Source organism: Sphaeramia orbicularis, unplaced genomic scaffold (assembly GCF_902148855.1).
Source record: "Sphaeramia orbicularis unplaced genomic scaffold, fSphaOr1.1, whole genome shotgun sequence".
NCBI classification, from domain to species: Eukaryota; Metazoa; Chordata; class Actinopteri; order Kurtiformes; family Apogonidae; genus Sphaeramia; species Sphaeramia orbicularis.
Window position 1 is genome coordinate 334532 of NW_021941504.1, and position 17500 is coordinate 352031.

Consider the following 17500-nt stretch of genomic DNA (forward strand, 5'->3'; position numbering starts at 1 on the left):
GTTCGGAAACTACAAACATCTACAAAGGATCATTGGACCAGATCAGCAGATGTGATAAAAACTAGAAATAATGTTTTATCGACTTATTGATTGGAACTGAAGAACATTTTCTACAGCTGTGGACGATAAACGTGGATTCAATTTAATTTAATATCTGTGTGAAAAAACACACATACTACATATTTAACTCATGCACATTTTACAGCATCACATTTGGTGAGAAAAACAATGACAAAAGTCAGCTGAAGGTGCTCCAACCTTTAAGGTGGACTGATAGATTCGTGGCTGTCGTCTTTAAGCTGCAGAGTTTCACTTTAATAAGTAGAAGCTCCTGGAGAGCGCAGACCTCCACCAAGGCAGATCAGTGCCCCGGATTTGGATGAAAACTTCAGGAAATGTTGATACTGACACAAGGAACAAGTGATTACATTTTGGTGGTGATTGGAGGGGCACTGATCTGCCTTGGCAGAGGTCTGCACTCTACGAGTGCTTTGATCAGTGCCCCCCCCCCCCCCCCCCCCAATCACCACCAAAATGTAATCATTTGTTCCTTGTGTCAGTATCAACATTTCCTGAAATTTTCATTCAAATCCGTCCATAACTTTTTGAGATATCTTGCTAAGAAACAGACAAACCAACACCGACAAAAACATAACCTCCTTGGCAGAGGAAATAATATTAACGAGTAAAGGAAAAAAGAACCGAAGCACCTGAACGCATCATTAACTCATATGAACATTTAGACTGAAACACTATTCATCAATTCAACAGAGACCACACCCACTCATCTGTCCCCCCTCAGAGACCACACCCACTTTTCCATCCCCCCTTCAGAGACCACACCCACTCATCCGTCCCCCCATTCGGAGACCACACCCACTCATCCGTCCCCCCCCATTCGGAGACCACACCCACTCATCCATCCCCCCTTTCAGAGACCACACCCACTCATTCGCCCCCCCTTCAGAGACCACACCCACTCATCTGTCCCCCCTCAGAGACCACACCCACTCTTCCATCCCCCTCAGAGACCACACCCACTCATCCATACCCCTCACAGACCACACCCGTCACCCGTCCCCCTCACAGACCCCACCCCCTCACAGACCCCACCCCCTCAGCCGTCCTCTTGTCCCGGCCGTGGGCGGGGCTACAGTCTGGGGGTCCTACCTGTTGGATGAAGGAGTGGGCTCCATGTGGACTGAGCAGGAGGACGGCCCTGCGCAGCGTGTCCCGGTACCGGTTCAGCTCCTCGGTCCTCATGGTGGTGAACAGGTTGGTGAAGACCTTACTGATGTTCCGGTCCACCCTCTGCAGGGCCACGTCCACCCCCTGACGGGACGTCTGGTCCAGGAAGCCCTGCAGACCCCGGATATCTGGACCAGAGACACACAAGACCGCCCATGAGGGACAGGGACAGACACCATCACAGACCCAGACCCACAGACCCAGACCCAGACCCAGACCCTATCACAGAAACAGACCCAGACCCAGACCCCATCACAGACCCAGACCCACAAACCTAGACCTAGACCCAGACCCAGCCACAGAATCAGACCCACCATTGCAGAACCCAGTCCAATCCATTAAATATCATTACCTGTACCTGTCCTCAGGGACAGTTTACACACACACACACACACACACACACACACACACACACACACACACACACAGGCGTGGACCATCAGGGCTCGTTAGTGGTCATCAGCCAAAGCCCCGCCTCCCCTGGCTGTGATTGGTCCGTTCTCCTCAGTTCTCAGATGGAGCTCAGACACTGGTTCATTTAAGTTCTTCTTTTTGTTTCTAAAACACCTCACAGATGGTTTTTATTTGAACTTCAACATTGATTTTGTTTTGTTTTTTTTAAATTATAACTTGTTTTCAAATGTTCTTCCTCTAAATGTCTCTAATATTTTTCCTGCTCTGACTGTAAATAATAATTTTCTTCTTCATCTAACCATCTACTTTGATCCCATGTCATTAAACTTTAAGGAAACACTGATGTTTTTATGTGTGATCCTCATAAACAGGACACTTCACAGCTGGAGACAGGACGTGTCCTCAGATTTATGTCCAGATAGTTTGTCCCCAGTTCAACTTTTTCATGGTTTTACTCATTTTTTCATGGTTTTTGAGCAGTTTGTCCATGAGTTGTTGGATTTTGTGACTCTGATCACTCAACACTCATCCAACCAAAGACAAAAGAAGAAGAACTACAATAAATAACACCTGTGCCAAAAATAAAACAGAGTAACATGGATCAAACACAGACAGGATACCATAGAATAGAAACATGAGCTGTGCAGTATGGGAACTTTTATATTTACAACTGTGATTGCAGAGGTAGTCATGAATAAATAAATCTAAATAAATCTAAATAAAACCCCAGTGAATAAAACACCCTGATGAAGACAGTAAATATAAACCAGGACACTTCACTACTGTCATATTATCATAGACAACAGATAGAGTCAGGATTAAAATAGAGCAAAAAATCAAACAAACAATACAATCAACAATTAGAATAAATACGTAATAAAACTGTAGAGGCATTATGATATTAACCTAAGGAGCAGAACTGAACGAAAACACATCCAAGGTGTCAGGATTGGGTTGTTTTACTGAATTTCTGTTGGAGAAATGTCGATTTTGGACAAATCTGCTCCTGAACCTGTGGATTAGTCAGTTCCTAAACCATTTTCTTGAGCCTCTTTTATTTTCTCTCTCTGTTCTTTTTGTTTGTTTGTGAAGCGTCTTTGAGTGTCCAAAAAAATGCTATATAAGTGTGATGTATTATTATTGTTATTATTATTATTATTAGGCTAAAATTTCCTTAGGGGGTCAAATGAGTGTCCATTTTTGTCAAAAAAAAACAACAGTTTTCCTAAAGTCATAGAAGTGTGTGTAAATAATGCTAATCCATCTGTGCACAGACTACTGATATTCTCTGACAGTGGAAGCTCTATTTTCATAAATATTGGATTTGGAATAGCACGTGGATGTGAAAACTTTTGTTGGTGGACGGACGTGACATTACCCATGATGCTCTGGTCAGTCCCAGTACTTTATTAGGAATAAACTTCTAGACTTCCTATTGCTAATTGTGCTCTTCTTCATAAATGTTGCTATTGTGGATCTAAAACAATCCCAGCTGACACAAAAACACTAAATGTGTCAGTGGACGGATGTGACATGGTTGTTGTGGATCCCATCATACTGATGCTCTGCAGCCATGTCAGCGTTTACACTAATGATCCCTGTGCAAAAACTAGGAGCACTATTATTTATTGGATAGTTTAGCATCAGACTAAAGAGGAAAGAACAATCTAGAATTGTTCTTTCTGTATAAAAATGCTTCTTATTGTAAAAGTGTTGATGTAAACAGTGCTGTGTGCCATTCTTCATGTATGTGTTGGTGGAACAGAAGCAGGATGGATCAGCACCATACTCCAGATTGAACCTGTACAAATAAAACATGTGATATGGAGGAGAGAATCTGGGAAGAAAAACTGGGGAATCCAAAAGAAGAGAAGATTTGTTTTTCAGCTCAATTCAGTTCAAATAGAACTTGTCCATTTGTGACATGAAAATATAGCATTAATTGTGCTGAAATGGTTCATTTTGGAGCTGAAAACATAGTTCATATGAGCATCAACATGTTGAACAGAACTGAAATCCTGTCCATTTGAACAACTGTCATTTACCAACACAAAGTTCCTTTGGATTCACTGAGACTGATTTAATATGAACACAGACACAGAAGAGCTGTGAGCACACTTCAGCCACATTATTATTAAAGCACAGAGGACAGGTGTGTTCTTGACTCATGTCTCACAAACAAACGTCTGATTTTCACTCAGAACCAAAACTCAACCCTTAAACTGTAAAAAAAACAAAAAACAGAATGACTGGACGTTTCTGATCTGAGTGTCGAACAGCTGAGGTGAAGAAGCTCCGAACTGATAATCAGACCCATGTGTGTTAGCGCTGTTTCAGACGGACAGAAACGGTTCCACAGGCTGGGTCTGCTTTGAAACAACAGAATATAAAAGAACAGAACAGAACCCCTGCAGCTGAAGCAGCGGTTCCGTAGTTTGGTTCAGCTCGGCTTTAATTGCCGTGACAGTCAGATGAAAACGACAGGAGGTGAAACGCTCCGCTTCATGTTTGAATTCAGCCTGTTTCAAACATGTTTCAGCAGCTGCTTCACAACAAACACTGAGACTGGAATCCAACTGAAACGGGTCCAGTGTCTCTGTACGACAGCGTCTGGTCCACCAGAGCCAGAGCCAGAACCAGAGCCAGAGCCAGAGCCAGAGCCAGAACCAGAACCAGAGCCAGAGCCAGAGCCAGAACCAGAGCCAGAGCCAGAGCCAGAACCAGAGCCAGAACCAGAACCAGAACCAGAACCAGAGCCAGAGCCAGAACCAGAACCAGAACCAGAGCCAGAACCAGAACCAGAGCCAGAGCCAGAACCAGAGCCAGAACCAGAGCCAGAGCCAGAACCAGAACCAGAACCAGAGCCAGAACCAGAGCCAGAACCAGAGCCAGAACCAGAGCCAGAACCAGAACCAGAGCCAGAACCAGAACCAGAGCCAGAGCTAGAGCCAGAACCAGAGCCAGAACCAGAACCAGAGCCAGAGCCAGAACCAGAACCAGAGCCAGAACCAGAGCCAGAACCAGAACCAGAGCCAGAGCTAGAGCCAGAACCAGAGCCAGAACCAGAGCCAGAGCCAGAACCAGAGCCAGAGCCAGAGCCAGAACCAGAACCAGAGCCAGAGCCAGAGCCAGAGCCAGAGCCAGAGCCAGAACCAGAACCAGAGCCAGAACCAGAACCAGGACTGGAACCAGCTGGGTGTGTGAGGTCGACAGGTTCTGACACTAAGGATACATTCAAATGTGACCTGGATCTGATCTGTTACAGACAGTCTGAACAGAACTGATCTGACCCGGACCACTTTCATAAGTGGTCCTAAATCTGACCCAGACCACTTTCATAAGTGGTCCTAAATCTGACCCAGACCACTTTCATATGTGGTCCTAAATCTGACCCAGACCACTTTCATAAGTGGTCCTAAATCTGACCCAGACCACTTTCATAAGTGGTCCTAAATCTGACCCAGACCACTTTCATAAGTGGTCCTAAATCTGACCCAGACCACTTTCATATGTGGTCCTAAATCTGACCCAGACCACTTTCATAAGTGGTCCTAAATCTGACCCAGACCACTTTCATAAGTGGTCCTAAATCTGACCCAGACCACTTTCATATGTGGTCCGAAATCTGACCCAGACCACTTTCATATGTGGTCCGAAATCTGACCCAGACCACTTTCATATGTGGTCCTAAATCTGACCCACGTTCAGGTTGTATTTATCCTGTTTACGTCATTGAAATGCGACAAAAAATTAAAAAAGAAACACAAAGACAAACTCAGCCTAAACTTGGACAGAACGTTGTCTGTGACTGTTATCACTGTGGACATGGAGTTTAGCCTGACCCCCCCCTCTGCCCCCCCCGCCCCCCTCCTCCTTCTGTTAGCGCTGACAGTCGTCTTTTTCTGCCTGGCTCTTATCGTCCATCTCCACTCTTTCCGCTGCTCTGGTCCTTCTTTCAGTCCGTCCGTCCGTCACTCGTCTTTTCTGCTTCGTCTCCGACTCATCGAGGACAGAAAAATGAACTGAAGGCAGTTCGACCCAATCTGTGAACGACTGTGGAACAAACATCTGAGAAACATCTGAGCAGAGACAGCACAGGTGTCTGATCTGAGGACGGGGGACGCAGACGGGTCCGCATCTGAGGACGGGGGACGCAGACGGGTCCGCATCTGAGGACGGGGGACGCAGACGGGTCCGCATCTGAGGACGGGGGACGCAGACGGGTCCGCATCTGAGGACGGGGGACGCAGACGGGTCCACATCTGAGGACGGGGGACGCAGACGGGTCCACATCTGTTCATCCACCGACTGTACACTGGGGGATTATCACACAACAACAAAGACACACATAACATACAACACAACAATACAAAAACACACAACACAATAACAACACAACACAACACACGCTGAGTACAACACACAAGACAAAAACACAACACAACTACACAGCAACACAAAAACACAACTACACAACACAACTACACAACACACACCAAGTACAACAAATGAAAATAACACAACACACAACACAAAAACACACAACACGCAAACACAAAACAACAACAAACACAAAAACACACAACACACAAACACAATACAACAAGACACCACAACACAACACACACTGAGTACAACACATGAAAATAACACAACATAGAAAAAAAAAAAATCACAGAAAGAAACTCATCGTCGTCACACTTGGGACTGAGTGGACAAACCAACTTCACACTCTTGTGTTTGGAACACATCAGTATGAATATGGGACAGCTGAACTCAGACGGACCACAGGGACGTGTGTTCTGTGGGACTGCTGGAATTCAACCAGCGTCTAAAACAGACCTGGGCCTTTTACGGCCCTCTGGTTGACTCTGACAACCAGAAAGAAATTACAAAATAAACGTCTTTTCTCATTTTACCTCATGTGTGGATTGAGTGTGCATTGCTTTTATTTTGAAGTTGTGTTTTTTACGTCGCGCATAGGTACGTAAGGTACGTAAGGTACGTAAGGTACGTAAGTGACGTGTGTTACTGAACTGACGTTGTCGTAGGCAGGTTACGGGTGTCAAGACGACTTTCGCCCCCAAAATGTCGACTAAAAAAAGAAAGGTAGATGCTGAACGCAGGGTTTTCCAGAAGACATGGACTGCTGAGTATTTATTTACTGAAGTCAGAGGTAAAGCGGTGTGTTTGGTTTGCGGAGACCAGATTGCCGTGTTCAAAGATTACAATTTGAGTCGACGTTATGAGATGAAACATTCGGAGAAATATAAAAACTTGAATGATGCTGAAATGGCGCGGATATCGGAACATTTGGTAGCTAAGCTACAAAAGTGACAAGGGTTTTTTACCCAGCTTCACACACCCAGGGATGCAGCAACCAGGACCAGCTTTGTAATATCGCACAAAATCGCTAAAAACAGTTAGCCATTCTCAGAGGGACAGTTTGTAAAAGAGTGCTTGGTGGACTCTGCAGCACTCGTGTCCTGAAAAACAAGAAGCATTCGAGCAAGTCCCACTGTCCAGGCGCACCGTGGCCAGAAGGATCCAGGACATTGTGGGAAATTTGGAGCTTCAGCTGCAACGTGAAGTGGCAAATTTGGACTTTTTCTCCTCGGCTTTGGATGAGAGCTGTGATGTCCGTGACACAGCCCAGTTACTTGCATTTGTCCGTGGGATAACGGACTCCAAGAGTACAGAGGAGCTGGCAGCAATGCGCTCCATGAAAGGGACGACGACGGGGAGCGATCTGTTCACGGAGGTAAAATGCATACATGGACACACCGGGACTGACGTGGGACAGACTGACGGGTGTCACGACGGACGGTTGTCCAAATTTAACAGGAAAAACGTCAGGCTGTTGAAACGTACGCAAGGCAAAGTGACTGAAATCAGCCCAGATCAGAAAGTGGTATTTTTGCGTTTTATTTTACATCGGCATGTGTTGTGTAAGCCAGTGCTTAAAACTGATGACGTGATTGATGTTGTAACTAAAATAGTCAACTTTATCAGGGCACGAGCGCTGAATCACGGGCAGTTTGTTGCACTTTTAGAGGAGCACGAGACTGAACATAGTGACTTCAGATATCCCACAGCTGTCCGACGGCTCAGCCTGGGCAGGGGGCTAAAAAGAGTCTGGGGTCTGAAAGCAGAGATCCGAGAGTTTTGTGAGAAGAAAGGCAAAGACATCCCAGAGCGCTCAGATAGGAAGTGGATGGCAGATGTTGCATTTGCTGTTGATGTGACTGCACTGAACACCAGACTGCATGGCCAGGGCCTTTTTGTTCATGACATGCACAACCTGGTGAAGGCTTTCATGACGAAGTTACAGTTTCTTTTTAGGCAACTGGAGAGCAACAATCTCACTCACATGCAAACCCTGAAACAAGTTGCACCATCAGATGATAACCTCCGCAGGTACTCACCTGTTAGGAGCACTGCATGGTGAGTTTTCAAGGCGATTGAAAGATCTCAGAACAATGGAGAGTGAAATGCACCTGATTTCTTCTCCATTTACCTGCAGTGTGGATGATGCACCTAGTGATGTCCAGCTGGAACTCACTGATCTGCAGTCTGATGCAGAACTGGCAGAGCACTGGAAGTCCCAACCACTGCTGAAATTCTACTGAAGTTTCCAAACATGAGGAGACATGCTCAGCAGATGTTTGCTGTCTTTGGCTCCACCTTCATAAGTGAACAAACATTCTCAGTGATGAAGTTTAACAAGTCCAGGTACAGATCCTCTCTTACTGATGATCATCTGTCAGCTGTGCTTCGCATCTCCACCTCAGACATTCAACCGGACTTTGATGCACTTGTTAAAGACCAACACAGACTAGATTTCTCTCACTGCACAAGAAAAAAGAACTGAAAAACACAGAATGAGTGATGAGTGTGAATGTGATTTAACCACAAATGTAGGCATCATTATTTTCTGATATGCTGTATCTTACTGAATGTGGCTGAAAATGGTCACTAATATAATGACTCAAAAACTGTTCAAATGTTCACATTTTGTTAACCATTGTTTTGAGAAATTTTATTAAGTAAATGTCATTTCTTCTAAGATAACCTCTCTTTTTCATTGCTCAGTTATAACATATACTCTTACCAGCCTTACCAACTTATCAAAACAATGCTATTTACTGCTTTATATAAAAGAAACACACTTAATATTATGCAGACTTTAGTTCAGCCTTTCAGTCCAGCCCTCCATAATATTTTCTTGTTGTCATGTGGCCCCATGTAAAAAATAATTGCCCACCCCGGTCTAAAACCTGGGACACGTCTTTAATCCATTCATGGTCCTGGGTTCAAACCCTGTCCAGTCGTCTGTTTTAGATGTTTGCAGAATGAAGCTCCAAAACGATGGTAAATTACAGCCTTTATCCTGGTTTTGGTCCATGCAGATGATGCTGTTGCCATGGGAGACCAACAGGAAAATCTATTATTTGTCCAAAAATGTGCATTAATTTTCATCTAATTTCAGTGTTTTCTCTGTTTGACAGAAGGATTGGAAGGGTCCAGCATCTGGAAAATTCTACTTATTCAGTCAGTTCAAAATAAATAAATACATAAACATGACCAAAAAGCAGAGCAGTGGAAAAATCCACAGGATCATTTTATGACATTCTGATGATGTAGAATTTGGTTTATGCACTGTAAAAAAAATCTGTAATTTAACAAAATTTTCTCTGTGTATTTTACAGATTTTTCCTCTGTTTTTAAGATACAGGAAAATATCAATGAAATGACAAAAATGGACTGATTGTACATGTCAAATGTAAAATGACATGAAGAAACTGTAACTGTGAATAACCAGAAAATTTCAGTTTTTTAAAAGAAATGTTTTTCTTTTTTCGCAGAAAAATACAGTTAAAATACATTTGCAAATGTATCGTAATTTCACAAATATTTATTTTCTATTTATGAGATTAAAATGTTAATTTAAAGTTTAATACTGTTAAAAATAAATAAATAAATAAATAAAAAGAGATAAAATTACTGACAATTAACTGTAACAGAAGTATTAGTTCTGTCAGTTGAACCAGACTTGTTTGTTAATTGACAAATATCTTGTGTAATTACAGGAGTTTTCACAACAAAAATGTTGAATAAATGTATTTTTGTGAATGTATAACATGTATAAGCACTGATAAACTGTCCAAATACAGTTTTTATCAGTGGATTGGACAACTGAGTCTCACTGAAAATTATATATATACACACATATATGCGTGTGTGTGTGTGTGTGTGTGTGTGTGTGTGTGTACTTTGATTGTTTTAATACATGTAAATATTCTTTATTAAACATTAAAAAGTCCAAAAAAATCTGCAAAATCTCCTGTAAAGTTAGGGCAAAAAACTGTATTTTAATTACGGAAAATTACCATATTTTTATGAGATGGTTATTTTCTGTTATTTTACAGTATTTTTTTTGGGACCCCAGCTGCCAGAATATTACAGCTTTTTTTTTTTTTTAACAGTGTGGGATGGTGAAACAGTACAGAAAACTATGGGTTATATGTGTTTTCATCCAAATCCACTGCAGATTTAACTGAATAGAAGAACCAGAACCACTTTGGTTTTCACTCCAGTTACTAAACTACAACACAAACAGACTTTATGAAGTTTGTCGTCTCGTTTCAAACGTGACTTTGCACCTGAAAGTTACTGTGGAAAAAAGAAATGCACAGTTAGAAAGAGGATGCACTGTGCAGTCGTTAGATTAAAAACACCTGGGACACAGTTCTGCCCTTATGACAGTTAGGAGTGGAAGAAAATATCAGTTCTGCAATATATCGCAATATTTCATTTCACAATACTGTATCGATATTAAAAAGTACTGTATGGATATTTTTAGGTATTTATTCACATGCAGATATGGCAGAGGTTCAGTTTTCTTTTTTGTTCATATTTTATTTATTATTATTTAACACTGTTTTATTCAATAATGTTTGTTCCTTTGTTGGGACTGAACTAAAATACTGTTCTGATGTTAGTTCTGAACTAATAGAATATGAACATCTGAACAGGATCTGAAACTAGGTAGGACTGGATGAGCAGTGGCTTCTTCCTACTTCCTTTCAGGCACAACAGTTGTTCTTTTTTTCTATGATTTGATTTTTTAAATTTGTGTATTGTTTATTATTATTATTATTATTATTATTATTATTATTATTATTATTATTGTTTTTCTTCCATATGTTTTGCATTAAGTCTGTGTCTGAAGTAAACTAAACTAAACTAAACTAAACTAAACTAAACTAAACTAAACTAAACTAAACTAAACTGTAATGTCTGTAAAACAGAATTTCAGTTTGAACACAGGAACATTTTGTGATAGAACATTAGATCCTGTTGGGATCAAATAAAAATGCGTTTAGTATTTGTACATATTTCTGCTGTAATTCAATTTTTCCAGGAAATAATCTTTTAAAAAAAAGAAACAAAACCAATAAAAAATTGCCTTTTTTAACAGTATCATGATATATCGTGATACATTGTATCATGATCCTAGCATTGTGATTTGTATTGTATCGCCAGATTCTTGCCGATACAAAGCCCTAATGACAGTAGGAGCTAGTGCTCATGGGAAATGGAGTCTGTGTCCCTAAAAAAACACCAACAATTCAGACTGAAGGTGTTTCTGTAATCCACTGTAAACATGTTCAGGACCTTTAATGTAATAAACTTTAAATTTACTCTGAGCTTTACTGAACATCTACAGATCAGTGAATTAAATATAGAAACATACAGGATTTACACTGAAAACATGTCAAATCAAGAGGATAAAACTATAATAAAAGATGCTAAATCACTTGTGTTGTCATTAAACTAGCTGTGGGTCTTAGAGGGTTAACTCTACTACTTGTCTTTTTTCTGCCTTAATTGCGTCTTTAGTGTGTTTTCCTGCACTAACGTCATAAACATGGACAGAAAAAGACAAATGTTGACGTTTAACGGATTCAAAAGCCACGTCCACCATATTCAGGTTCATGCTGCGTTCACTGTCTGCTTGTAAAATTGGATCTTTCATGTGATTCCAGTGTAGTTTCAGTTGTCGGCGTTAACGCCATCGTGTCCCTCTGTTTCCGCGGTGAATCCTCCTCCTCCGTCGTCCGTCCACTCGTCCGTCTCGTTTCTAAACTCTGCTGGACATAAAAAATCCTCCGTTTCTAGGGTTCCAGCGCTGGAACGACACCAGCAGAAGGACTTGAAAGCAACGGCCCACACACCGCTTCTCATCACCTGGTGCAGAGTGGCTTTGAGCAAGGCACTGTGGGGGGGCGGCGTCCACCCTCTGCACAAACACCAGCCCTTATCTGTGTCCATCAGAGCCGCTGTGGACGCCCGTCTGTCCTCTGCAGGAGGATGGAGGGGACAGGAGGACGGAGACGCCGCTCCCATTCCATTCACATGAACAGATATGCCAGCAAATAGACACAGCCCAACGCAAGACGCCGGATGTTTCCATGGCAACGCGTGCATATTTACACGTCCATGTGGATGAAGGGTGTCAAACACGCGGGATGAAAGTGCAAAAATGACACTGAAGACATGAGCAGTCCTCAGGTTGTCCAAGTCATTTTAGTCCAGGTTCCACATTCAGACCAAATGGATCCAGTCAAATAAGAACAGAAGAACCATAAATAATAATTAAAAAAAAATACACGTTCTTATCTAAGTGAAAAAAATAACATTACACTGTGAAAATATTCAAATGTGCAAATGAAGTCATACTTTGTTTTCATGTATAAGTTTTGTTTTTTTTCCCCCCATGATTTCTTACTATGTTTTATTTCTAAGAACTAAGTCAGATTATGTTGTTTTGTTGCATAGTCCAAATTAACTAAAAAAAAAAAATTACATTTACAAACTGCCCTTTCACAAAAAAATGTAAATAAATACATAAATAAAAGCAAATAAGAACCTGAAATGTGTCATTTTAATAAGATTCTGCCTGTTATTAAACATTTGTGTATCATTGTGCATAAATGTACATGTACAAATAATACGTGCAGGCAGAATATTGGTAAAATTCCACTAATTTTTCTGATGAAATTTCATATATTTCAGGTTATTCACATCTTTTTTGTAAAACATAAATATTTTGGATATTTGGCTTTTGGATTTTTTTTATGAAATAATATAGTTTGTTTCTATTACAAACCTGTCATTTAAAGGGTTAAATATGACAGTTATTAAGTATTTGGTATTTTTGTTTATGGATAAAGTTGATGAAATAAAAATAAAAAAAAAAAGTCAAAAAGTTAAAAACAGTATTAAATCTGTCCTGACATTAGTGTGACGCTGTGCAGATTCTACACTTGAGGTGATTGGAGCGTTAGTGTGGACGCTGAAGGGTTAACGGTGCACACACTGAGCCTTCAGTCATCCTGGACCGTTAACGTCAGCTTCCATTAGTCCGACTTCGGTTATTATTGACTGTTACTGCCGTCGTAAACACACCAGGGTTTGAAGCTGGATGAGCTTGTTAACGGCTGAAGCTGAGATGATGAATTAGTTTAACTGAAGTCAGCTGAAACAGGAGACCAAGTATTAACCCTTTAACCCCTGATTAAAGCTAAAGGTTCACATATTAACCTTTTAAACCCCCGAGTGCTGACTGCAGGTAAAGGTTCACACATTAACCCTTTAACCCCTGAGTGCTGACTGCAGGTAAAGGTTCACACATTAACCCTTTAACCCCTGAGTACTGACTGCAGGTAAAGGTTCACACATTAACCCTTTAACCCCTGAGTACTGACTGCAGGTAAAGGTTCACATCTGAACCCTTTAACCCCTGAGTACTGACTGCAGGTAAAGGTTCACACATTAACCCTTTAACCCCTGAGTACTGACTGCAGGTAAAGGTTCACACATTAACCCTTTAACCCCTGAGTACTGACTGCAGGTAAAGGTTCACACATTAACCCTTTAACCCCTGAGTACTGACTGCAGGTAAAGGGTCACATCTGAACCCTTTAACCCCTGAGTACTGACTGCAGGTAAAGGTTCACACATTAACCCTTTAACCCCTGAGTACTGACTGCAGGTAAAGGTTCTGCTGTGAATCTGCGTCTGTTTCAGGTTCATTAAAGCTGCTGTGAGTTTGTGTTTCATTTCTTTGCTGGTTTTGTTTTACTGTGTTTTAGGGTCAAAACAGGTGGAAGAACAGAAAAAGACAAAGAGTAACTGAAGTTCGACCGGTTTGGACTAAATAAGGCACTAGAATGGACACCGGTAACAGATTTAGGATGTTGAACATCAACTGTGAACTGGAACAAACTGAACAACAAGGAAAAAAGCTGTTCCACGGTCAAAAAAAAGAAGAAAACAAGCAACAAAATGAACAAAAACAGCCAAAGTGATCAATAAAATGAACAAAAATAAATAATAAACCAACAAAATAGTAAGTAACATAAAGACAAACGGAACAAAATTCAATAAAAAATAATAAAATAAAAAACACAAAACCTAAAAAAATAAACAAAATAAGCAACTGAATGAACAAAAACAAATACAATATTTACAAAATGATAAATAACATAAAAACACATGCAAAGAAATTGACTACAATAAATAAATAAATGAATAAATAAATAAATAAATAATAATAATAATAAAATACATAAATAAATACAATAAAATAAAATAAAAGTCGTTTTAGTTTAGTCTCTTTTTTTCTGCTTTTTGACACCTGTTTAACTCCATACATCAGTTGCACTCAGTAAAAACAGTAAAAACTAGAAAAGCACTCGAAGAGCACAGACCTCCACTGAGGCAGATCAGTGCCCCCCCCCCCCGATCACCACCAAAATGTAATCATTTGTTCCTTGTGCCAGTATCAACATTTCCTGAAATTTTCATCCAAATCTGTCATAACTTTTTGAGTTATCCTGCACATGGACAGACAGACAAACCAACACCGGCATAAACAGAACCTCCTTGGCGGAGGCAAAAATAAAGGAAAATCACCAAACCCCTGGAAACAACAGGAAAAAAAAAAAAAACCCACAAGGAAAACGGTGTGTAAAAAAAAAAAAAAAAGCCCAAACCGTCTATTTTTACAGTGAGTCGGAATGAATAAATGAATATTTAAATACATCGTACATTCAGAACGTGTCAGCGCTGACACGTCAGGGGTTAAAGGGTTAACGGTCCAATCAGACGGTTCTTGGATCAATAATCAGTTGAAGAAGCAGAAAAGGCTGCATTAACAGACTCCAGCTTCATTATGGAGAGATTTTCTGTTTTCTTTCCGCCTCAGTGACGATAACGGAACGTCTTTGTGACAAAGAAAAAACAAAACACATTAGACGAATGTTCACTGACTATTTTCAGGAATAAACAGTCGGTTGTTTAGAATCAGATGGAAATTCAGAAAAAAAACTGTGTCAGAACAGATGAGCTCCAGAACCTCAGCGCTGAACCCAGATCAGTGACGGCCCCAGCAGAACTTCATCAGAACCATAAAACTGTTCACGACACACGTTCACAAACACAGTCCAACACACAGAACTGAACTCCAGTAAATAGCCAGAGTCCAAATGTGCCCAGACTCTGACAGATCAACTTTACGGGTCACTTTAATCAGGTCCATTGTTTCGGTGCGTGGGCTGAGGTCGGGTCGGGTCAGAACCACAGAAAATCATTATCTGTGCCATCAATTAACGGTCACAGGGTCTGATTTTCCATATTTCCATTCTGCAGGCGGACGGAGGCTGATGACGGCTGGAAAAGTCCGGAACGTGCAGGATAAGCAGACTGAACCCCTGTTCTGGTTCTGGGTCCAGATCCTCCAGGTCTGTGGGTCCAGATCCTCCTGGTGTGCGGGTCCAGATCCTCCAGGTCTGCGAGTCCAGATCCTCCTGGTTTGCGGGTCCAGATCCTCCTGTTCTGCGGGTCCAGATCCACCAGGTCTGCGGGTCCAGATCCTCCTGGTTTGCGGGTTCTTCTCATCAGATCTGACACCACTGACATGCGTTAGGGTTCAGTGGACTCCAGCCCAAACAGGACCAGGAGGATCCAGACCGATCCACATCAGCTGGACACCGACCATGATCCAAGATGGACCAGAAGAGTCCAGCATCTGTACCTGTTCACTGAACAGGGTTTACACCAACACGATCCATCCACTGAAGAAAACAACCAATAATCTAACAACAACCAATAAAAACCAGCCTGAACTGTAGGATTAAATATGACATTTCATTTGCAGGGTTAGGGTAGCGCCCCCTAGGGTTAGGGTTAGGGTAGCGCCCCCTAGGGTTAGGGTTAGGGTAGCGCCCCCTAGGGTTAGGGTAGAGCCCCCTAGGGTTAGGGTTAGGGTTAGGGTAGAGCCCCCTAGGGTTAGGGTTAGGGTTAGGGTAGAGCCCCCTAGGGTTAGGGTTAGGGCTGGGGTTGGGGTGCAGCTGTTCCAGGTTCAGGAGGTGGACCTGTATATGCATTAGATCACACATGGATTTATCGTCAAACAAACACTGTAAACATGTTCATAAATGAACATTACAAAGATCTACATGACAGACATTTTTTACAGTGGAGAACATCCAAGGGTGTCGATAGGACACGCCCCCTGTCTGTCAAACTAACAGCTGATAGGAGTGTGTTCATGGACCTGAATGTGTCGAACACAGTTTGTGTATTTGTGTCTGTCTGTGCAATAACTGTTTTTATATATTTTAACTGTTTTTATGTGTTTTAACTGTTTTTATATGTTTTAACTGTTTTTATATGTTTTAACTGTTTTTATATATTTTAACTGTTTTTATATATTTTAACTGTTTTTATGTGTTTTAACTGTTTTTATATGTTTTAACTGTTTTTATATGTTTTAACTGTTTTTATGCGTTTTAACTGTTTTTATATGTTTTAACTGTTTTTATATATTTTAACTGTTTTTATATGTTTTAACTGTTTTTATGTTTTAACTGTTTTTATGTATTTTAACTGTTTTTATATGTTTTAGCTGTTTTTTTAAAAATATATTTTAACTGTTTTTTTTTTATGTTTTAGCTGTTTTTATATATTTTAACTGTTTTTATATGTTTTAACTGTTTTTATATGTTTTAACTGTTTTTATATGTTTTAGCTGTTTTTATATATTTTAACTGTTTTATATGTTTTAGCTGTTTTTTAAAAAATATATTTTAACTGTTTTTTTTATGTTTTAGCTGGTTTTTATATATTTTAACTGTTTTTATATGTTTTAACTGTTTTTATATGTTTTAACTGTTTTTATATGTTTTAGCTGTTTTTATATATTTTAACTGTTTTTATGTGTTTTAACTGTTTTTATATGTTTTAGCTGTTTTTATATATTTTAACTGTTTTTATGTGTTTTAACTGTTTTTATATGTTTTAGCTGTTTTTATATATTTTAACTGTTTTTATGTGTTTAACTGTTTTTATATGTTTTAGCTGTTTTTATATATTTTAACTGTTTTTATGTGTTTTAACTGTTTTTATATGTTTTAGCTGTTTTTATATATTTTAACTGTTTTTATGTGTTTTAACTGTTTTTATATGTTTTAGCTGTTTTTATATATTTTAACTGTTTTTATGTGTTTTAACTGTTTTTATATGTTTTAACTGTTTTTATGTTTATGTTCTGTTTCTGTTTTTATTCAAGTCTTTTTCTAACTCCGTAACTCAGGGAAACACACAAGAATTCCAATGTCCAATATTTTATTCATTTTGTGGATGTACCCATACTGCGATGTATGTGCACAAATGGCAGATAGTGTCTTCTACTCTATTTCATTGTGGTTGACTGTCCTGGTTCTGGTTCTGGTTCTGATGAGTCCACTTCCTGTTTCTGTGGGTTCATTAG

At 40.2% G+C, this 17500-nt stretch overlaps 1 protein-coding gene across 2 annotated transcripts in view; it reads right to left on the minus strand.

The window, feature by feature from the left end:
• The window catches only part of LOC115415980 (glutamate receptor ionotropic, delta-1-like), a 242015-nt gene that overhangs the window by 187440 nt on the left and 37075 nt on the right, over positions 1 to 17500 (minus strand). For both annotated transcript variants that reach the window (XM_030129660.1, XM_030129659.1), the window contains exon 2: positions 1171 to 1376. In XM_030129660.1, coding sequence (XP_029985520.1) covers positions 1171 to 1376 — 206 coding nt within the window. The remainder of the gene's footprint in view (positions 1 to 1170; positions 1377 to 17500) is intronic.